At 54.7% G+C, this 22,392-nt stretch overlaps 1 protein-coding gene across 1 annotated transcript in view; it reads right to left on the reverse strand.

The window, feature by feature from the left end:
• EFHD1 (EF-hand domain family member D1) overlaps window positions 1-21,992 on the reverse strand; it is a 44,282-nt gene extending 22,290 nt beyond the window's left edge. The window contains exon 1 of the mRNA XM_055403268.2: window positions 21,233-21,992. Coding sequence (XP_055259243.1) covers window positions 21,233-21,525 — 293 coding nt within the window. The 5' untranslated portion in view covers window positions 21,526-21,992. The remainder of the gene's footprint in view (window positions 1-21,232) is intronic.
• Window positions 21,993-22,392: the final 400 nt, after the last annotated feature.

The following is a 22,392-nucleotide window of genomic DNA, read 5'->3' on the forward strand; positions in this document are numbered from 1 at the left end:
GCATTTCATACAAATGGAATCATACTATATGTGACTTTTTGGGTCTGGCTTCCTTCACTTAGGGTAATGTTTTCAAGGTCCATCCATGTTGAAGCACACATCAATCACTATTTTATTCTTATTTATCGCTGAATAATATTCTATTGTATAAATATACCAGATTTTGTTTATCCATTCTTCAGATGAGAGACATTTAAGTTGTTTCCACTTCTGGCGATGATGAATCATGCTGCTATGAACACTCCTGTCCAGGTGTTTGTATGGACATATGCCTTCATTTCCCTTGGGTCAATATCCCAGAGCAGAACTGCTGGGTCACAGGCTCACTTGCTTTTGAAACAAGATGGTCAAGCGGATCCACCAGAACACCAGGACTGACTCTTAGAATCAGCAAGACCCTCTATCAGGCTTCTGGAGGGAAAGATAAACAGGGGTAGATGCCCATGCAATTCAGGGGCTGGCCTATTAGGCAGGTGTAGGTAGGCCACCTAGGGAGAGTGCTGACTGCCAAGTTTGCTGGGGCAGGGCTTCCCAGCTGGATCAGTGGCAAATCCGCCTGCCCAGGCAGGAGACACACATTCAACCCCTGATCTGGGAAAAGATCCCACAGGCTGCGGAGCAACTCAGCCCGTCACCACCGTGACGAGTGGCCCCCATCACAGCATGAGCGAACCGTGAAGACACTGCACTATGCGAAAGTAAGTCAGATGCGAGGAGGCAAATTCTGCCTGATTCTGCCTGTCCGGCATCCGAGAACAGTCAGATCCACAGACAGAAAGGAGAACGGTGGCGGGGAGAGTGGGGAATGGGGAGCTGCTGTTTATTATTGTTAGCATGCGTGCTAATTCACTTCACTTGTGTCCGACTCTGGGCCTCTATGGACTGTGGCCCGCTAGGCTCCTCTGTCCATGGGATTCTCCAGGCCAGAACACTGGAGTGGGTTGCCATGCCCTCCTCCAGGGGATCTTCCCGACCCAGGGAAGGCCGTCTCTGAGCGTTGCGAGCTGCAGTTCACGGGGTCGCAGAGAGTCGGAGACGACCTAGTGACTGAACAAGAACAAGGAAAACCTTTCTGGCAAAAACAACTCACACAAGACCTGAGGTGAGAAGAGCTCTTACAAACAGGCCGGAGGGATGGTCTCTGTTACAGGGAGCCCTGCTCCAAGTAAACAGGCTTCTCTAGTGTGGAACTTTCCAAAGCCTTCCATACAGTCCTGTGTCTGAGGGAAGCTGCGCTCAGGCCACACAGTCCTCTGCGTTCAGGGACTTTCCACGGCGGGGAGGCTCCTCTAAGCAATCGTTCCAAGGAAAACACTTGGGGAAACAGCTTCTCAGGGCAATGCTACCTCGGAAAGGCGGCCAGGTAAACGGCCCCTGTGTTCTGCCCTCCAGGCCCAGAGTGTGGACGGGTGTCCCCTGCCCTCTGCTCAGCACACAGCGCAGGCCCCAGTGAAGTCTGCAGAGGAGACGGAAGCCACGAAGAGCGGGTGCATCCAAGATACAGATCTTCCAGGGCAGAGGCTGAGGGCTGGGGTCCGAACGCAGACAAGAAAGGGAGGGAATGAAGGGAAGACGAGAACAGCTGAAAAGCTCAATGGTGAGGAGAAGGGAGGGGGCCCCGGAACAGGAGATGAACTGGGACGAGACAAGAAAAGGTCAGCGAACAGGCAAGAGTTTGTCCTCGCCCAGCAGGGGCAGGGAGGACCAGGGCCAACCCCATCACCTGAGCCCACAGCCTGCATGGGCTCCCCAGCCCAAAGGGCAGACAGGCTGGGGCCACAGGCAGCGAGGGGTTCGGAGACTCTACCCCTGCATTTCTCTGGGGTTCTGACTGAGAAGGGCCATGAAAGTTTGGAAAGCTTCTCTTAAGCCCTCAAGCCTGAAATACTTTCCAGGCCTAAGAACAAAGGGGAAATGTGTGAGAAACAGCCTTGGTGAAGGCTGGGCAACAGGTGAAAGGAATTCACATTTCTTTAAACAGGCAGGGGGTTGACCACAGTGGGGGCAGAAGCCCACCACCTCGGGGGACAAATCCCAGATGGAGGAAAGGGTCCGCCATCTGGCCAGAGGGCTGGTTTGGCCCGGGAATAAAGCCCGTGTATGGACAGAGAGGGGACGTCTCCGAGGGGAGAGGGGCAGGGAAGACAGGGGTCATGAGCCAGCCAGCGCCTCCACTCCCAGGGACCCAGCAAAGACTGCATCCCTTTGTTCCTGCCTGAAGCACCAGCCAAGCGCCATCGTTAAGTCCCGGCCAGACTAGAAAGAGACCACATTAGTGGTGTCCCTGCCCTCCCCTTGGAACTGGGATTTGTAATCCTGAAGCACGCCCTTCTTCCTTTAAAGTGACCGTCTCTGAGGGTTGGGCCACAGCCACCTCCTCCAGGGCCTGCACTTGCAAGGCAGGCAGAAAAACCCTCCCAGGTGCCCCCTCATCACCTCACGGTTTTATCTGCTCCTCTCAAAGCATCCGTGACCGTCTGTCGTCAGCGCAGACAATGGGGTTCAAAGCACCTAATAACTACCACTGGTCTGCTTTGCAGTTCACCACACATTGTCTCATACACGAACCCTTTCAACATTCCTATGAAGAATTAATAATAGACGCCTGCGTTCACTCTTTATTGAGCACTTCCTAAGTGCCAGGCACTGTGCTAAATCACCTTATTTAGTTCAGCAGGGCTGTGAGGTGGTAATTAGTCACCCCCTTTGACAGGTGGTGATAGAGTGCATACACAGTATTCCGACAAACAGACCACTAGTTAACTGTGCGAGTCAGATGTTTTACAATTGGTATCTGATGACGTTGGCAGATATAACAGGAGCTGTGTTGCTAAGTCCTCCACGTGTGGGGCTTTCCTTCTCCCCACCAAGTCTGGTTTAAGCTGCACCCCCTGCCCCCTTTTCAAAATATCGAAATAGTTCCTTTCCTCACCCCTCCACAGTTTATATACTATTTCAAATGCTTGCAGACTCACTGGCGTTCCCTTAAGTCCTTGGCTCCTCCTCTACCAACATCTTAGCTCCATGCACCAGTATTTTTTTCCCCCTATAATTTAAATTTTAACCCACATTTACCCTCTCAAAGGCAGTCTAAGATATTAAGAAGAAAAGCCACTCATGGTCCCAAGACCACCCCCCAACCTTGTTTGTCTCCTAAGGCTCCCTTCTAGCCCTCTTCTGGATTGGTGAGCTTTTTTTCTTGCTTTTGCTTTGAAAGGTCCACATTCCCTTCCTCTTGCTATTCTCCAGGATCTGTTAGGCGAGAGATTCCAGGCCCATCAGAGGTGCACATGGCCCTGCAGATACAGGCCTGGGTGCATGCAGTCCCAGCCTTGCCATTCACTTGGGAGAGACGGGCTGGCAAGCCCGCTGCAGACTATCACCGAGCTGTCTGTGCCGTGCAGAGCTGTAGAGGGGCCATAAAAAGATAACCCACCAGCTCCGGCCTCTGTGCCTGGTAAGCGTGCAAAGGGAGGGAGCTATATTTAAAAGTAGGACCTGTCTGCAGCCATGAAGAGGAAGCAGACAACTTCCAGGGCTGCTGTTGAAGAGGTACCGACACCCACTGGCCTCAAACAGCATCCAACACCATTAGCATTCTGGAAGAAACTGCGGTCCACAGCCTGCCGCGGCCCCTTGGGCTGAACTTCCAGGAAGCCCTTACAGAGTAACTTGCGTCACCCAGCCCGTCCTGACGACAGCATCAGATCTGCCCTCTGAGGCCTCACTTGAGGGCTTCCTGACTCTGACTAGGGCCACCACTGGCTGGTGGAACGGGGTGGAGGGAAGCAGGATGGTCGGAGGTCCCCAAACTGGACCTGAGACCTGGGAAAGCCCCCAGCCTGGCCAAGGGGCCCAAATGAGCCTTAAGGCTCACCCTGTCAAAGGCCCTGATAGCAAGGGAGAGAGGCAAGGGGGCACGGCGGGTTTCCAGCATCCACCCAGTGCTGGTCCATGAATGGCTTGCTCTCTGGGCTCCACTGTGCAGAGCCCCTGGGTTTTCTTGGGTTTCACCTCCCCAGAACAATCCTGCTATCAAGGAAGAAAGAAGCGGGCCAGCCTTTGTCTGCCTGGGGCTCGGCCATCAGAAACCACCCTGGGGATCCCTAGCGGGTAGAGGGTTCTCAGGAAATGGCAGCGCCCCAGAAAATGCCTTACTCTTAATGCTGGAGGAGGGGCGCCTAGGTCTCAGTGCGCTAGGAGCTAGGAACACCCGGCTTTCCCCCAGAAAGCCTGGTACAGGAAGCACGTGCTGCCTCTTCAGACAGGCAGGCTCTGGCCACTCAAAGTGTGGTCCCTGGACCAGTGGCCCAGGATTGTCTAAGACGCAGAATTTCCTGTCCCTCCCCAGACCTGCTAAATCAGAACCTGCGTTTTCACAAGGTCCCCCTCTGCTGCCCAGGCTCTTTCAGGTAAGAGAAGGACACTGTACCAGATCATGCCAGAAGCATATGGCCTTTCCCAGGGCCTGTGGGTGTGGCAACTGTGTCTACCCAGATAAGCTCAGCCCCCTTCCCCAAGTCAGTTCAGTGGATCAGTCGTGTCTGACTCTTTGCGATCCCATGAATCACAGCCCGCCAGGCCTCCCTGTCCATCACCAACTCCCGGAGTTCACTCAAACTCATGTCCATTGAGTCGGTGATGCCATCCAGCCATCTCGTCCTCTGTCATCCCCTTCTCCTCCCGCCTCAACCTTTCCCAGCATCAGGGTCTTTTCCAAGGAGTCGGTTCCTCCTCCAGGCCTCCCTGCCTGCCCCTTCTCTGAGGTCCTGGCTTCCTGTCTTTCATGTGGTACCCCCGGCTCTCAAATTATCTGCCCCTTCCTCCTCCCTCCTTCCCCCTCTCCCTCCTAATTCACTGCAGACTGAGAAACCCGTCTCCAAGCGTGTTACCACTGCAGGCAAACTAGGAGTCTGCAGGCTCTGAGGAAGGGGGACTCTGAGGAATTAAGCACAAAAGCCTGAGCCCAGAGTCTGATTTCCAGTCAGGCTGCTCCCGGCCACCTTTGCAGGACCAACTCCATTCACTCAGTCACCACCTGGCTCGGCTTTACCCGGGGCCTCACCGGAGATGAAGGAGAACACAGAGACGGGTCCCAGCGGGGAGGCAGAGGTACAGACGGCTGAGCTGTGATACGGCCGGAACTTGGGCAGAGCTGGGTCTGACAGCAGCAAGTCTGCAGAGCCCTGGGAAGGAGCCCCAGTCCCCAGCGAGGTCCACAGGGGATGGGAAGTCCCAGAAGCGGGGAGGAGTCTGGTTCCACAAGGCAATCTGGGAAAGCTGTGTCTTCCTAAGGGGGGATGGGGGCAACCCCCAAAGAGTGTGAAGCAGAGACGCGACATTAGACAGGTGTTTCAGAAAAGAGCTCTCAGCTCGATGTGCAGGATGGATGGGGGGGTGGGAAGTGGGGGGCAGTCATGGAGTGAGCAGACTAAGGCGGCTGAGGGAGCACACAGTACCCACCGCGGAGAGATGTGGCGAAGGCGAAGGTGAGGTGGCAGTGGCTCGGGGTCAGGTGAGTGCCAGCCTTCCCTGTCCTGTGCACAGCCCGTGCTGCAGGGATGCGCCTCTGGCTGATACCCTGCTTCTTCCAGTAAGAGGCCAGCACCTTTAACATCCCATCCTCTGCCACTGGAGGAGATGGTTAGATAGCGCTCGATGGACATGAGTTTGAGCAAACTCTGGGAGACAGCGGAGGACAGAGGAGCCTGGCATGCTGCCGTCCATGGGGTTGCAAAGAGTTGGACACGACTAAGTGACTGAACAACCATAATAGCAGCACCTCTACAGGCTGCAGGAGACCAGACCCCATAGGTTCATACATGGTGTCTGGACGCTTATAATGAAAATGGGGGTGGCAGGGCAGAGCTGAGGGGCCACCCCCACCCCTACAGAGCACCCACCATGAGCTCAGGGCCCTGCAAGAGAGCAGAGGGGACGCGGAGTCAGGCCGCTGCTACCTAGGGTGTTGAGAGAAGCAGGGAAACCTGCTTTGTCCCAAATGCCTGCAGTAGGGGTGCACTGCCCTACCGGGACCCTCACACGGATTCAGAAGGAGAGGGAACCGAGGGTGAGCCGAGCTTCCCCTAGCCCTGTGCTCTCAGGCTGCAAAAGGCTTCAAATTGGGAGGCTTCAGCTACATGAGAATTCCCCCACTGATGTCAGCACCCCAGGGCGGACACAAAGCAAGCCAGGCCCCCTTGACCACCCCCCACCCCAGAGGAAAGTGCCAGTGACACCAGTTAACAGGTCAGGAGTGCAGCGTGCTTCAGCCACACGCAGGGTCCAAGTGCCAAGAACCCTCTGGCCACGAGTGACGGGGTAGGGAGGGATGAGCCCTGGAAAGCTTCTGACCTGGCAAATGTAACCGGGCACAATTGAGTCCATGGGAGCCCAGGTGGGCTCTTCCTGAAGAAGGTGGAGGTGGCAGGAGATGGGAGTGTGTTTCTGGGGTCAGACATCCCTGGTTCAAGGTCATGGTGATGTCCTGGGCTGTGTGTCCTTGGTTGGGTTTTGTCTGGGTTTTGCCCCAGAGTGACTCCCTTGTCGCCAAGATCACAGGACGGCAGATAAGCTCTCGGCTCATCAGTAAGGGCTCCTTTTTTTTTTTTTTGGTTTTAGCTTATTAAGAGAAAGACCGTAATCCTGGGGTCTCCCTTTGGTCCTTCTGAAATCGGAGCACCTTTGTTGGGTTTGGATAACTACAGACAGCTGGTGACTCAGTGTGGGAACAGGGATGGAGCAAGTGGGTCTGGAAATTGAGAGTTACCGGCTATTCACCCAGAAAGGAGCGTGAGAAGAGAGGGTGTCCCAGGGAACGCCTGTCCTGAGCACTCCCTGATGGAGGCCGTGGAGGCCACAAGGGCACTCCTGATCAGTGGGGTGTGGAAATGAGCAGGGGTAGGCTCTTTGCTGTAACAATGGGGTGCCTCCCCTTGGTTCCCAAAGAAGTGAAAAAAATTTGCAAGTCGCTCAATTGTGTCTGAGCAGCCCCATGGACTATAGTCCATGGAATTCTCCAGGCCATAATACTGGAGTGGGTAGCCTTTCCCTTCTCCAGGGGATCTTCCCAACCCAGGGATGAAACCCAGGTCTTCCACATTGCAGGGGGATTCTTTACCAGCTGAACCACCAGGGAAGCCCTTGGCCCCCAACAGCTTCCATAAAAGCCCAAACTGGGCCCAAGGGGGCCTCTGGAAACCCAGTTGTCCTGGGAATTCCCAGAAGCCCTGTGGATCTTGGAGGATGCTGCTGCTGCTAAGTCACTTCAGTCGTGTCCGACTCTGTGGGTGACCCCAAACAACTAGGAGTTTCTACATCCGGACCCGGCCGGGCCTGGGGCAGCCCTGGCAGTGACACACACCCCTTTGACTCTCAAGCCCTCGATTCAGGGAGGGACATGGTCAGGGGAGGCCCTGAGGGAGGGGGAGGCCAGGGACCACGGGCCCAGGGGAAGTGGACCGTGGGTGACTCAGAGGTCCCTCCGAACAGAAAGGAAGGCACCCAGGCTGGCAACCTCTGGGTCCTCAGAGCCTCCACCTCCACCCACCACGTACCAGGCAGCGGCTCCTCCCCCAAGCCCCCCTCCCCGGGCTGGCATCACCCTAAATCCAGCAGCCCAGCTGGGGGCCCAGACCTGCAGCTCCCTCAGTGGAAAGAACCTGGGGCTGCAACCTAGCAGTGACCTAATTAAGGCTGCCACTGCACACCGAGTGGTCACGCGATCTCCAGGACAAGCTGAGAAGGTGGTCACTCTCCTTGTTCCACGTCTCACTTACAGGCCCGTCTGTGCCCACGTGGCCTGCGGTTGGTGGCACTGCCAGAGGGCCCTGCACCACCCCACGGAAGGCTCCCACTCCTGACATCCCTGGGGGCTGGGGAGCTCCACTGGGGCTGTATTTAGGGTCTGGGGACAGCTCTAAAACAGAGCTCAGACCTCTCTACGGAGGTCAAGGCTCCCCCGCCCTGCCTTTGGCCTGGGGTCCAGCCCTGGGGACTGAAGAAAGAAGTCAGCCACGCTCAGCCATGAAGGGCCGGGGACTTCCCTGGTGGTTCCTGGTACAGGAACTAAGATCCTACCTGCTGTGCAGCTACTGGTCCGTGAGCCTCAACTAGAGAGGAGCCTATGCCCTGGAACGAAGAGCTGAAAATAAATATTAAAAAAAAAAAAAAAAAGCCAAGCCTGCTTTACCAGGATAGACACTATGGAGGGAGAGGGGCGCCTCCTAAGAATCAGCAGGAACAGATTGGAGATGGGGGTTGGTGGATAGGGGTGGGGGAGGTTGGGGGCTGTGGGACCAACAGCCCGGTGGGAGGGGGGCCCGGCGGGGGCCACCAGCAAGAGAGAAGAATGCAGCAGCCAGCCATGGCTGGCCTTAAGGGTTGTCGTGAAGAGTCTGGACTGTGTCCCATGGGCAATAGGGAGCCACCGAATGTTGTGGGCTGTCCCCAACCCATAGGGCTTCTTAAGACGGAAGCAAGGTAATGAGATCTGGGCTCCGGCATGTAGGCTGGATCAGGGGAGGCCATGTAGGAGGCAGCAGCCCCGGGCCTGGAGTAGGTGGTCCCTCGAGTCCTGGAGGTCAGGCAGCCTGCCACCTAGGACCCTGCCTGGCTGTGCAGGGGAGGGTGTCGAGGATGGCTGAGGGCTTCCCTGGTGGTCCAGTGGTGAAGAAGTGAAGTGACGTGAAAGTTGCTCAGTCATGTCCGACTCGTTGCCACCCAGTGGACCATAACAGTCCATGGAATTCTCCAGGCCAGAATACTGGAGTGGGTAGCCGCTCCTTCCTCCACGGGATCTTACCAACCCAGGGATCGAACCCAGGTCTCCCACATTGCGGTGGATTTTTTTTTTTTTTTACCAGCTGAGCCACCAGGGAAGTCCCCATTCACCGGTAAAGAATCCACCTGAAAAAGCAGGGGACATGGGTTCTCTGTCTGGTCCAGGAAGTTCGTACATGCTACAGAGCAACTAAGCCCGTGCCCTACAACTACTGAAGCCCTCACACTTAGAGCCTGTGCTCTGCAACAAGAGAAGCTTGTTGAAAGCAAGCACACAGCAACGAAGAGTAGCCCCTGCTCAGCACCACTAGACAAAGCCCGAGTAGAGCAAGGAAGACGCTTCTCCAGGGGATCTTCCGGACCCAGGGATTGAACCTGCACCTCTGTGTTGCCTGCACTGGCAGGCAGATTCTTTACTACAAAGGCTACCTGGGAAGCAATGAAGACCCAGAACAGCCAAAAACAAATTAACTATTTTTTTTAAAAAAAAGGATGGTTGAGATTTGGTGGCACAGGGGACAAGAACACAGGCCACCTGGGTTCAAACCCCAGCTCCGCCACTTACATAAAGTGTCATGTTGGGCAAGTCATCTAGTGTCTCTGCGCCTCGGTCCCCATCTGTAAAATGAGGGATGCTGAAAGCATCCAGCTCCTCGTGCTGATGATACATAAACACTAAGAACAGTGCTGCACAGAATGGCAGGTGCTCTGCAGGCAGTGGCTCTGATGGATAGGACTCAATCAGAGTGTAGATTTCCTACAGTTGGCCCTTGTAGGAAAGGGTGCGGGGAGCACGTGTCATTTAGGGAGGGGACAGAGACACTGACACCAAGGCCAAGACAGACAGAGCTGCACAGGATCAGGGCCAGCACCTTTCCAAGGCTGGGACAGAGCTTACCAGGTCCCTGAGGGCACAGAGTTGGGCTTGTCATCAGCCACACCTTTTTGGTAGAGGACAGATGACCGGTGTCCACCGTCCCAGGCACAATGTTCAGGGAGCAGTGCCAGGTAGAGCCGGGGGATCCCCAGGAGCTGATACCCCAAGGGTGGGATCAATCACAGCCCTGGGGTCCCTTGCCATTCTGACCAGGAAGGGTCAGCAGGGCCAGCCTTGGGCACGTGAGAGTTTTTGAGTCCTGAACTTCCTGCAAACATGACCCAAGCTGGCAGAGCGCGAGGATGTATTGTCAATTAGAGGCAGCCTTGCGCAGGGACAGACCACCCAGCCCTTGCTTCCAAAAATCAAAGAATTGACTTTCATTTAGCAACACACAGAGCCGCCAGGCTGAGACTGAAAGAAAGCAAGACCAGGTCTGGACACCCCGGACACACACAGCGACCCACCCACGACTTACACGAAGGCCTCCCCACAGAGAAGGGCCGCTAGCAAGACAACATCAGACAGCCACAGTTTCAAAGGGCGCAAGAGCCATTAGTGTAAGGAGACACCCACCAAAGAGGGCGCTGGCCCCAAGCACTCCCGCCTCTCCACCTGAAGACCTCCTAAAAGAAGAAGAAATCAGAGATGATAAAGATAATAAAGGAGCATGGCGGGGGTTGGGGGGTGCTGGTCTAAAAACCTGAGATGAAGAACGCCTCCTCTAACCATGGGGCTCAAGGAGGAAGACACCCAAGGCCCCATGGTGCAACTTTGTGCAACCAAGTTAGCTTTCACTTTCCTTTTCATCTGGAGTTAAGCTCTCTCTCTCTCTCTTTTTGGCTGTACCATTCAGCTTGTGGGATCTTGGTTCCCTGACCAGGGGTCGAATCTGTGCCCTCTGCAGTGGAAGCGCAGAGTCCTAACCACTGGACCACTAGGGAAGTCCCTAAGTCCTCCCCGACCACAGGCCAGCTCAAGCGCACCTTGGGCCACCTCTCAGAGGAAGGAACACCGAGGCAGCCCTTCTGAGGGCTGCCAGCTGCCCATTCCTCTGAGCTGGTGAGAGAAGCAGACAGACCTGTTGCTCCTGCTTCAGCAACAATCTTCCAGAAGCGACTCTGGGTCCCGGGTTCCAGGCTCACTCTGCCGTCCATGTCCACTTCTGCCTCCTTTCCCCCTGGGGGCTTGAGGTCTGCCCCAGCCAGTGAAACCCCGGGCCACAGACAGGGAGAAAGGCCAAGAAATGAAGGAGGGGATGAACGCGACCACCAAAGACTCACAGGGCTCCGGATTCAGAAGTTTCCAAAACAACGGCTTCAGCAGGGGCCGGCACAGCACAGCTGCAGGCAAACCCCACTCGCCAGGTTTTCTCTGGATGCGGCCATGTTGGTTAGCTTAGGTTCCTGGATGTACTTTCTGCAGCTACTGTCTATCACAGTGGCCAAGTGGCTCTAGGGACCCCACAAGCTCAGATATATTTACCACCTGGCCCTTTACAGACCAAGCTAGCCCAACCCTGGCCCAGAAGGGACCTTGAAGGTCATCTAGCCCACCCCCCAGCCTCCCAAGAACTTTCCAACCCTTTCCTACTGCAAACCTTTCACTCCATGAAGAAAGACTACCCACCTTCCATTGGAACTCGCGACAAAGGGGCTTACCACCTTTGAGATCATTCCTTCCATTGCTCCACAACTCCAACCAGGAGAAAGCTCTTTCTTCTCTACAATGTATCTTTCACTGCAGCTTCATTGCCCACCTTCTGCCCCCTAAGGTCGAGCAAGTCCCCACCAGACTTCAAGCTCTCAGCCCCCATCCTCTGGCTCTAAGAGACCTTAGATCCATCAAGGGCCTGAATCCCTTCCCAGTCCTGGCTGGCTGCTCCTCCCTGACTGTGTCCAGAAAGATCACGATCGACCTCCTGAATGCAGCATCCCCCAGGGTCTGCTAGGCTACCCGGTATGTCCTGTACATGGGTGGTGGACAGCTTTCCTGGAATTTGAATCCTTCCCTGTCAAGCAGTATTGTGGTCAATCCGTCCCACTGTTCAAAGTTTGTTGAGTGTCTCAAGGGCAGAAACCCGTCCAGATCAATCTGGACAACCCCAGTACCTGGCATGTGCTTCCCTGAATGAATAAGAAAGCTGAATGAATGAACAGATCACGACAGGAGGTGAGAAAAAGATTCATCATTATTACCATTACTACCATTCCACAGGAGCAGACATCAGCAAACACACAGACTGTGCTGGCCACGGGAGCCCAGGGGTGGGAACACCGAGGCAGGGGGTCACAGAAGGTCCAGGCAGCCTGGGAACCTAGGAAGGATTTACCAGGGAGCCTCAGGTCCGCATCTCGGGGCCACTGAGTACAGATCAGGACTGCAGGATGGCACAGTCCACATTCCAGTAACTCAGGTCCCCCTGTACACAGGCCTTCCAAGGAGCATCTGAGACTTAGCACCAGGGTGCCATTCAGTCATCAACACTCAGGGGACACAGAAGCAGGGGGAAGGCAGAGGTTTGTCCCAGGAGGACTCTGTGATGAGGCCAACGCTGTGCGTGAGAGTGTGAGCGAGCATGCCTCTAGGCAGCGGTGAGCCTGCGAGAGTGCGTGTGATACACAGCTATCCGTGAAGCAGGCAGCCAATAACGAGCCGTGCAAAAACCCAGCGTGAGGGCTGGGCTCCTCCACTGAGTATCTCTGCCCAAGAAGACGGGCCTGGGAGCCACTAGCTCCAAAGATTTGATTCATGCAACACATTCTGAGAGATTCCCTGGGTCAGCTGTACTGTAAAACCACGCATGACACAGCCCATGTCCATCAAACTCCCCAAATCCAGTGGAGGAAGGTATTTCTATCCACTATTTAGACTAGGGCAGGGAGGTGTTATAGGGCTAAGGGTGTAAATACAGTTAGGGTCCCCTGGACCTTAAAGCTTTGAACGTGCTCAATCACTCAGTTGTATCCGACTCTTTGTGCCCCTGTGGACTGTAGCCCAGCAGGTCCTCTCTCTCCATGGGATTTCCCAGACAAGAATACTGAGTGGGTTGCCATTTCCTCCTCCAGGGCATCTTCCCGATCTAGGGCTCAAACCCGCGTCTCCTGCATTGGCAGGCAGATTCCTTTATTGCAGGCAGATTCTTTTACTGCTGAGCCATCGGGGAAGCCCTGAAGTTTTGACACCAGGCACTTAATTAATTTTGCAAGGGAGAAAGGGAAAAAGACTTTTTATTTTTGCCTCATGTAGGATTTTAATAAGTCACTCGAATTCTCATGAAACAGGATGCTCTGTAATGAGGAGGGTGGAGGAGACGTCCCCAGCAGAGGAGGTGAGGAGCAAGGAATAGAGAGAAGGAAGCTCTCTGCAAAGATGAAACGGCCGGAAACCGCGCCATCTCCTTCCAGCTCCTCCCACATCACCCCGGCAGGGCAAAGAGAACCAGTGCTTAAACCCCTTAAGAACTAGTTCCCAGTTACAGCATCTTTCTGCCAGAGACCAAGGCCTCAAACAGAAGCAGACGGCTGGGTTCTGGCTGACCACTCGCCAGGAATTCAGACAAGCCCTGAGTTCTCCTGCCCCACCTTCAACCAAAACAGTCAAACGCGCAGTGCAGGTGAGGGAGTTTCAACTCTAAGGTGGATCACTTTGCACCAAAGACACAATCAGGAGAGTCAGAAGCCCTTGCTTTTCTCCACGGGAGGAAAAAGAAGCACTCAATGTCCGGTTATTTCCACCCACCTTTCTCTGCGAAGAAGGCAATTCACTCGAAAGATACAGATAAGAGTAGGTGGGCTGCCTCCCCTCCCCCTTCCCTAGCAAACCTCCTTAACTCGGCTCCCTTCACCCCTTTGGCAAATTCCCAGCCCTCCATCTCCACATCTTTTCCTCCTTCCCTCAGAGAAAAATCTAGGGAGGAGAAAAAGAAACTGGGGATGGGGGAGATGAGAAATGAAGAATTCCAGGACAGCCCCGCCTTTTTGGAGTTCACTGGTGACGGGGAGTCGGGTGCTGGCAGGGCGTCCATGACATCATCATTTCGGATTCTGAATAAAAAGACAACTTTCCCATAGCCAAACGCTCCTCTCCCCACCCTCTCTGTGGGGAATTGAAACACAAGCTTTTAGCATGCTTCAAAAACATCACAGCTGCATTTTAAGATGCTGTATTTGGGTCTTGCCTTTAAGTGGTTGCCCTCATTACCTCCCTTTGAACGGGGCCTCTGGATAAGCCCAGGGTAATTAAAATTTCCTGTCTAACCTTGACCGCTCCACCAGCTCCTATTACAGCCCTGGACACACACTGTAGAGTCAGTTTCTTCGGGGCCCTCTCCCTCTTCGTTTTAAAATCAGGCCACTATTCTCTGGGCCCAGGCTATCCAGTAACACGCTTGGAGACGGAAAGGGAACTTTTTCCGGCCAGGCTGGTGATGCCTCTGGCTTCCCACACTCATTAGAAAATTCTCTCTCTTCTACAACATACCAGGTCCCAACAATATAAAGACAAATGACCCCCACTATGTTCACAGGCTGGCAAGAATCCAGGGGTTTTTAAAACCTTGAAAATGTAAGAAATCCCTAGGCAAAATACTTTTAAATAGTATTTAAGAGATCAAAGCACGTTTTACAAAGTCTATGTGAGTAGAGCCCCAGACAAAAAGAATGGGCATACTCTGATCCGGTCAAGTCAGGCTCTGGGTGAACTCAAAGGCGACATCACAATCTGGATCTAGAGACTGATTAGAAGTGAAATTCTTGCTGAAAGTAAGTGCACTCCTGGCACAAGTAGGGGTTTTCTGCTGGTTTTGTTTGTTTTTTTGCAGTTAGATGGCAACTGCATCTGATCCCCGTTCTGGTGGGGTAGGAATCATTCTGGCTTGGGTTACCTCTCAGACAGTCCTAAATCACCTAAATAACCTAACGTGGTTAAGACTCTGACATTCCTAAACCTGAGGGTTCCTTGGAAGGGCCTCCCCACCACCACTGCACTCTCCCAGGAGGTCAGGACGAGACAGTCATGGTGTACATGAACTGGACACCTCTGCCCACCCTCAGTAATGAGCTGAAGGGGGTCCCCTCAAAATTCACAGCCACTCAGAACTGCAGAATGTGACCTCTATGCAAATAGGATCTTTGCAGACGTGGTAAATTGAATTAGGATGAAGCCATACTGTGGAATTCCCTGGTGGTCCAATGGTTAGGACTCCGGACTTCAACTGCAGGGGAAGTGCAGTTGATCCCTGGTTAGGGGACAAAGATCCCCCACATCCCTCAGCATGGCCACAACTACAGGGCTCGAGTGCTGCAACTACAGAAGCCCATGCACCTAGGGCCTATGCTCTGTACCAAGAGGAGCCACGGCAATCAGGAGCCTGCGAACCGCTCGCCACAATGAGAGAAAGCCTGGGCAAAGCAACCAAGACCAGCACAACCAAAAAAATAGATGATGAAATCATTGGATTTGGATGAGCCCTAAATCCGATGACAGGTGTCTATACAAGAAGGCCACGTGAAGACAACACACAGGGAGAATGCCATGGGCTATCAAGGCAGAGACTAGGGTGATGTGTCTCTAAGCCCGGGATGCCAAGGATTGTTGGCAACCACCAGAAGCTAGAAGAGGCATGAAAGCGTGCTTCCCTAGAGCCGGTAGAGGGAGAGTGGCCAAGCTGACACCACGACTCCAGTTTCCAGCTGCCAGAATGGTGAGAAAACACATCTCTCTTAAGGCACCAGCTTGTGGTCCTCGTTGCAGCAGCCCTAGGACTCGCATCCACCCGCCCCACAGTGCAGTGAGTAAATCCCTTCAACAAACCCCCTGGGTGCAGTCCCAGAGGGACCAATAACCCACCAAGCGGCCACACTCCACGTCCACACTCCATAGCTCAAGTTGCAGGAGAAATCAGCTTCAAAGGATAAACCAGACATTGCAAAGTGTTTGCAAACTGTTCAACAAAACGGACAACACAGAATCTGCATATCCACCCAAATTGCAGTTGTGAAAATTAGTGACTCAAACCGACTGGCCTCACCGTGGGCCAAGCATTGCACTGACTGCTTCACATACATGAATTCATCTAATTCCCACAACAATCTCACAAGGCAGGTGCCATTCTGTCCCCACCTGACAGAAAGGGAGACTGAGGCGCAGAGCCTTCCAGTAACCTGCCTAGAGTCAGGTTGGAACCCAGGGAGCCTGGCTCCACGTTCATGTTCTTAACAGTCTCAAAGCACTGCTTCTCCAATGGATAAAATATGGAAAGTTAATGTGTTATGTGTTCTTTGAGATTTTTCACATGATTTTTTTTCAGTTTAAGCATAAAAAGCAAAGGAAGTAGAAAAAGGGACGAAGAGGTATTTTTCCAGTAGTCATGTACGGATGTGAGAGTTGGACCATAAGGAAGGTTGAGCACCAAAGAACTGATGCTTTTGAATTGTGGTGCTAGAGAAGACTTTTGAGAGTCCCTTGGACTGCAAGGAGGTCAAACCAGTCCATCCTAAAGGACATCAACCCTGAATATTCATTGGAAGGTCTGATGCTGAAGCTGAAGCTCCAGTACTTTGGCCACCTGATGAGAAGAGCCGATTCATTGGAGAAGACGCTGATGCTGCGCAAGATTGAAGGTGGGAGGAGAAGGGGATGACAGCATGAGATGGTTGGATGGCGTCACTGACTCAATGGACACGAGTTTGAGTAAACTCTGGGAGATAGTGGAGGACAGAGAGGCCTGGCGGGCTTCAGTCCACAGGGTCACAAAGAGTCAGACATGATTTAGTGGCTGAACAACAGCAACGAGGTACGCTTCAGGGAGAGCAGACACGTGGCAATGACCAGCTTCTGGCTGCACAAGGTGACGCTGTAGCAATACACTCACAGGGCAGGGAGAGGATCGGGGAGGGGTGAGCATGCCCGGGGGCACAGGCACCTGGAAGACCCCCACAAAGTGCTTTCCTTGCCCAGTCTCAGAGAGCAGCTGCAGAAAAGGTTCAGTGCAGGAGTGACTAGATGTGAAGGGGGCTGTGAGCAAAAATGAGGTTTTCAAGAGGACTTACCTAGATGTAGTCTTTTTTTTTTTTTTAAAGTCATGTAGGACAGCAGGAAGAGGAAAACATGAAAGAGGGCCAGCAGGAAAGCTGGGTTGAGCTGTGAGCAAAGCTTGGATCAAGGAGCTCATCAACTGCAAAGGGCACCTACAGGAAAGTGGCAGTGCCAGGCCAGCAGGTGGCAAATCTCCAGATGCCAGGCCCTACAGAAGCCTTCCCGGGTAGGAGGGGGATGAGGACTGAAGGGCAGAGCTGAGTCAGAGGGGTCCAGGCTGGGAGCTCCTGACCCTGGTGGGCTGGGGGAAGCAAGATTTCAGCTGCCTCCCGGGGGAGGAAACGGGTCAGGAACCCCTGAGGGGGGTACCCCATCACGCTCAGGCGGGCGTTCACGGGGGTCAGGGCCAAGGAGTCCCTGTTTGTGCCGGTGTAGGTAGCGGGCCGGGGAGGGTTTTGGACATGGACTTGGGGCTTGGAGCCGAAGCTGGGGGACGGCTCTCAGCAGAACGCCCCTGTCTCTCGTCTCACACTGACCTGGCACGCGCCACCTACTCCTCTCATTCAGTCCGCACCAAGCACTTGAAAGAGGCTTTCCTGGGGGCTCAGTGGGAAAGAATCTGCCTGCCAGTGCAGGAGACGTGGGTTCTATCCCTGATCTGGGAAGATCCCACACGTGGCAACTAAGCCGCTGAGCCAGAGCCTGTGCTCTGGAGCCTGGGAGCTGAAACTACTGAAGCCCCGACGCCCTAGAGCTGGTACTTCACAACAAGAGAAGCCACGGCAGTGAAAAACTCAGGCACCACAACTAGAGAAAAGCCCGTGCAGCAACGAAGACCCAGCACAGCCAACAATAAATTTAAAAAAAAAGAAAAAACTTGAAAGAAACAGCTGCCCGCGTTTTACAGATGAAAAGTGAGATGTGGTTAAGCAACTTGCCCACGATCACAGCAAATGACCCTGGAATGGGGGGGGGGGGCGGGGCGGCTCTGTCAGTACCTTCTCCAAACTCAAAATGGATAATTGGGTCTTGATACTAGATTTAAGGGGGGCTTCCCAGATGATGCTAGTGGTAAAGAACCCACCTGCCAATGCAGGAGACCCAGCTTCAATCCCTGGGCAGGGAAGATCCCCTGGAGAAGGGCATGGCAACCCACTCCAGTATTCTTGCTTGGAGAATCCCATGGACAGAGGAGCCTGGAGGGCTACAATCCATAGGGTTGCAGAGTCGGACACAACTGAAGCGACCTAAACACAGCACAACACTAGATTTGGGGGGCGGGAGGGGTCTTTCCAAACCACCATCAGGGAAAGCATGATTCTCCCAATGGTCCCTGCCCCTGGCAGTCACAGCAGGTACCTGGCCTTCACAGGAAGGTGGTAATTTTACCACAGCGCACACACTGGCTTCCTCAGTAAGAGTCCCATGGCCAAGCCCTCTGCCAAGGGTGGGGCACGTGAATCAGGCCCAGCCAATCAGAGCAATGAATTCCCCTGGCTGCAGCAATAGACTCAGAGCCAACCAGAAACAATAGTAAAGCTACAAAAGACACACACATAATAAGGCCTTTGCTATGGTTACCCGTCCCACTGGACTTACTGGAGCTGCTGTGGCCACACCGCCACCACCAGGGACAAGCCACCCGAGAATGGGGAGCACACAGAGAGGAAGCTGGCTTCAGAAAAAGTCATGAACCTCTGAGGGCATCATTTGAGCTCCCAGATCCAGCCATACCTGACACCAGCCCTTTTTTCTAAACTTCTTGAGCCCATTAATGCCCTTTTCGTTTCTGCCAGTTTTGGTTGAGAGTGGCAGAAAACCCCACCTAGACTTGTGACTAACACAGTAGCTCTGGAGAAAGAAGTCCCACACTTGACTAGGCTGCCAGTTCTTCAGGACCCTAGACCACACGCTGCCTGCCCTTTAGCTTGACCTTCTTTCAGCATCTGTTCCCTCATCGGTGCCATCTTGTTTGATCTCCCAAGCCCCTCTGATTATGTTCAGTTCAGTCCAACGCTTTGCAACCCCATTGACTGCAGCAAGCCTCCCTGGCCATCATCAACTCCCAGAGTTTGCTCAAACTCATGTCCATCGAGTCGGCGATGCCATCCAACCATCTGATTGTGTTCAGTTCAGTTCATTCGCTCAGTCGTGTCTGACTCTTTGCGACCCCATGAATTACAGCACGCCAGGACTCCCTGTCCATCACCAACTCCCGGAGTTCACTCAAACTCACGTCCATAGAGTCAGTGATGCCATCCAGCCATCTCATTCTCTGTCGTCCCCGTCTCCTCCCATCCCCAATCCCTCCCAGCATCAGAGTCTTTTCCAGTGAGTCAACTCGTTGCATGAGGTGGCCAAAGTATTGGAGTTTCAGCTTTAGCATCAGTCCTTCCAATGAACACCCAGGATTGATCTCCTTTAGAATGGACTGGTTGGATCTCCTCGCAGTCCAAGAGACTCTCAAGAGTCTTCTCCAGCACCACAGTTCAAAAGCATCAATTCTTCGGCGCTCAGCTTTCTTCACAGTCCAACTCTCACATCCATACATGACCACGGGAAAAACCGTAGCCTTGACTAGACGGACCTTGGTTGGCAAAGTAATGTCTCTGCTTTTTAATATGCTGTCTAGGTTGTGTGGACCCCCTTTATTACTCTTAGGCAGTCAACAAACAAACAGCCTTTCAAAGACTATTCTACAGAAAAAACATAATAATAATAAAAATAAATGAAATCTGAATGACCCCAAAGCAACAGGAAGATGATGATCCCCGCGAAGCCCTCTCTAAAGCCACCTGCACTGGGAGGAACGGCTGGGCCCTGCATGCAGTCAGTCGGGGAGCAGTATGCCAGGAAAGGCGTAACCCCGGTTAAGTCAAAGGGGTGCTGACGAACCAGGCACTTTTCAGTCTCTGCCCCAGTCACAGTGTTCCGCCCTGACAGCTTTCCTTGCTGTGCTAAGTGGCTTCAGTCTTCTCTGACTCTGTGTGATCCTAGGGACGGAAGCCGGCCAGGCTCCTCGGTCCATGGGATTCTCCTGGCAAAAGTACTGGAGTGGGTTGCCATGCCCTCCTCCAGAGATCTTCCCCACCCAGGATCAGATCGCATCTCTTACGTCGTCTTTCCTGGAGAAGGAAACGGCACCCCACTCCAGAAATTTTGCCTGGAAAATCCCATGGATTGAGGAGCCTGGTAGGCTACAGTCCACGGGGTCGCAGAGTCGGACAGAGACACTTCGCTTCAGTTTCCTTCTTTCTTCTGTGTCTTCTTTACCACTAGCGCCGCCTGGGAAGCCCCAGGGCACCTAAATGGCCCAAATTAGATCCACCAGGTGTTAACTCCAGAGAACAAAGCCTGGAAGCGAGGGACCGGGAAACTGGGGTGTAGAGGAAGCCGAGGAGACGCGGTGGCTCGGGGTACCAATCTGCCGACCTCGGTGCCGAGGCTGGAGCTGGACACCGTCCGGCCTCAGGAAGGGGCTCAGGCTCCCGCGACACAGTGCCGGCCACAGCGCCTTTAAATAAAACCTCCGCGGGTAGGACAAACACATTCCAAGCGCTTTTTAAAACGCCCCAAGCAAGACCTGGCCGGCGGCCTCAGGTCCCCCTAGGCATTTCCCGGTCTTGGCGCAATTCTCCGACAAATATTAATAGCTCAGTTGGGAGCTTATGGTGTGCAAAATACTTTCTGGCCTTAAAAGGCAGGATGATTTCTTTTCCCTACTATCCAGATGAAGAAACTGAGGCCCAGGGAGCTGCCAGGCTACAAGGCCGACTACTAGTACAGGCTGCCAGGCAACGCTGCCTCCATCGCCCGGGGTTGGGGCTCCCCCGAGGGGCACGACCGGAATGAGCCCCCGCCGGACCAGTTGCCAGTTGCCGTGTCCGGTTCCGACGGGCGCCTCCTGCCCAAGAGGCAAGAAGGGGGAACACGGTCAAGGCGACGCCCCCGGGAGGCTCCCCAAACGCGCTCGCTCCCGGAACGTACTGATCTTCTGCAAAGAGTTTAACAAACCCCCAGTTCTCTGTGTCCGCGGGTACATCAAACCCCGCGCGGCAACCAAGGATAAGTTTCCTCCTTAGTTTTCAAAAGATAAAGGACAAAGAAGGCTAATTTCTCCCTCGGGAGATAAAAGTTGGCAGGTGAGGCGCAGCGCGTCTCGGTTTCCTAGAAGTTGCGCGCTGGGCAAAATCTCCCCGCCAGGCGGCGGAGGGGGCGGGACCCGCCGTCTGGAACCCTGAGCCCAGGACTCGGGCTCGGTTGCCCGAGCGGAACCTCTGAGCTGGGTCAGGGAGAACCGCAGCTCCTGCCCTCGGTGTCTCACCCCGGGTGATCACCCAGCACCACCACCGCGCCGGGATCGCTCGGGGAGTGCGGGATCTGGGGGTCGTTAGGGTTAAATGATAAAGAAACCGCTGCACTGGCCCCCTCCGTTCCACCGCAAGCGGGGCCTGGGACTCCGAGTCCGAGAGACCGACCCGCTGCCCCTGCCGCTTCCCTCTGGGTCCCCGGGGGCGCCCGGCGCGGAGAGCTCACAGTTTGAACATGCTCTCCAGGTCCTTGATGAGGCGGCGGCTGAACTCCGGGAACTCCGAGTAGGGGTGGAAGACCTTGCAGCGGCGGGGCCGCGCCGCGCCCTCGTTGATGTCCAGCCGTCGGTTCAGCTGCGCGCTCAGCTCGGCGTCGGCTCTGGCGGTGGGCGCCCAGGCGGGCGGCTGCGGCTGGGGCTCGGGGTCTGGGGCGGCTCCGGGCGCGGGCTGGAGCCCGCTGTCCCCCTCCTCCCACTGCAGTCGCCGCTGCAGCTTGCTCGCCAGCTCCTCGCTGGCCATGGCCTCGGTGGATCCGGACGCTCAGGGGCTGGGCGGACGGCGCGCTCCTGGGCGGCTGGCGACTCTGCGACACTTTGCCGAGGCGGCGGGGACCCGGCGGCTGGGTGGAACCGTGGGCAGGCGGGGCGGAGCCGCGGCTTTAAGGAGGAGCTGCGGCTCGGGGGCCGCCCGCCCCGGAGGCCACAGGTGCCCGCCTGTCCCGGGGATGTCGACCGGCCGAGCGCTTCCCGAAATGGGGCGCGGACCCTAGGATCAGCGCTGAGCTTTCCGCCCGCTCCGGCGGCCCGGGTACCCTGGGCTCCTCCGGAAACGGCAGCGGGCGAAAGTTTCACCACCGTTCCGGCGGTTCCTTTCTCGTCCCCCAGAAGTGCCCCGACTGCCGGAGCTCGCGGCCGGTGACAGACTGGGGGTGGCGGGAGCCGAGCGCCCCCGAGTGACACCCGCGCGCCCCCAGGACTGCGGGTGGCACCCCCGCCGCCACTGGCCGCGAGGTCTGGGAGAGGGAGGCGCCCTCAGGGAGCGAGGGGAAGGGCGAACTGACTTTTAAACACTCACTCTAAAGAAGTGTTTCCAAAACATACTAAAAATACTAAAAACAAATAAGCAAACAAGGAGGAAAAAAAAAGCAAGCAGGCAGAGACGAACTCCTGGCTCTCTTGTGGAAAGACACCAGCACCGCTTTGGGTGCTCTGACTTTTTCTCAAAGTAAAGCTTGAAAGTAAAGAAAGAAGCCAGCATTTTAACACCACGGTAAAAAAAAAATCACTCCCTGAGGAAGGCTGATGTGGATGGCTGTTACGTCAGCCAAGCCTTGAGAAAAATCTTGTAAACACCAGCTCTGCCCCTGAGGACTTAGTTCTGACTCTG

This window comes from Moschus berezovskii, chromosome 4 (genome assembly GCF_049115385.1).
Source record: "Moschus berezovskii isolate FMDL1 chromosome 4, NW_MosBer_1.0, whole genome shotgun sequence".
Lineage (NCBI taxonomy): Eukaryota > Metazoa > Chordata > Mammalia > Artiodactyla > Moschidae > Moschus > Moschus berezovskii.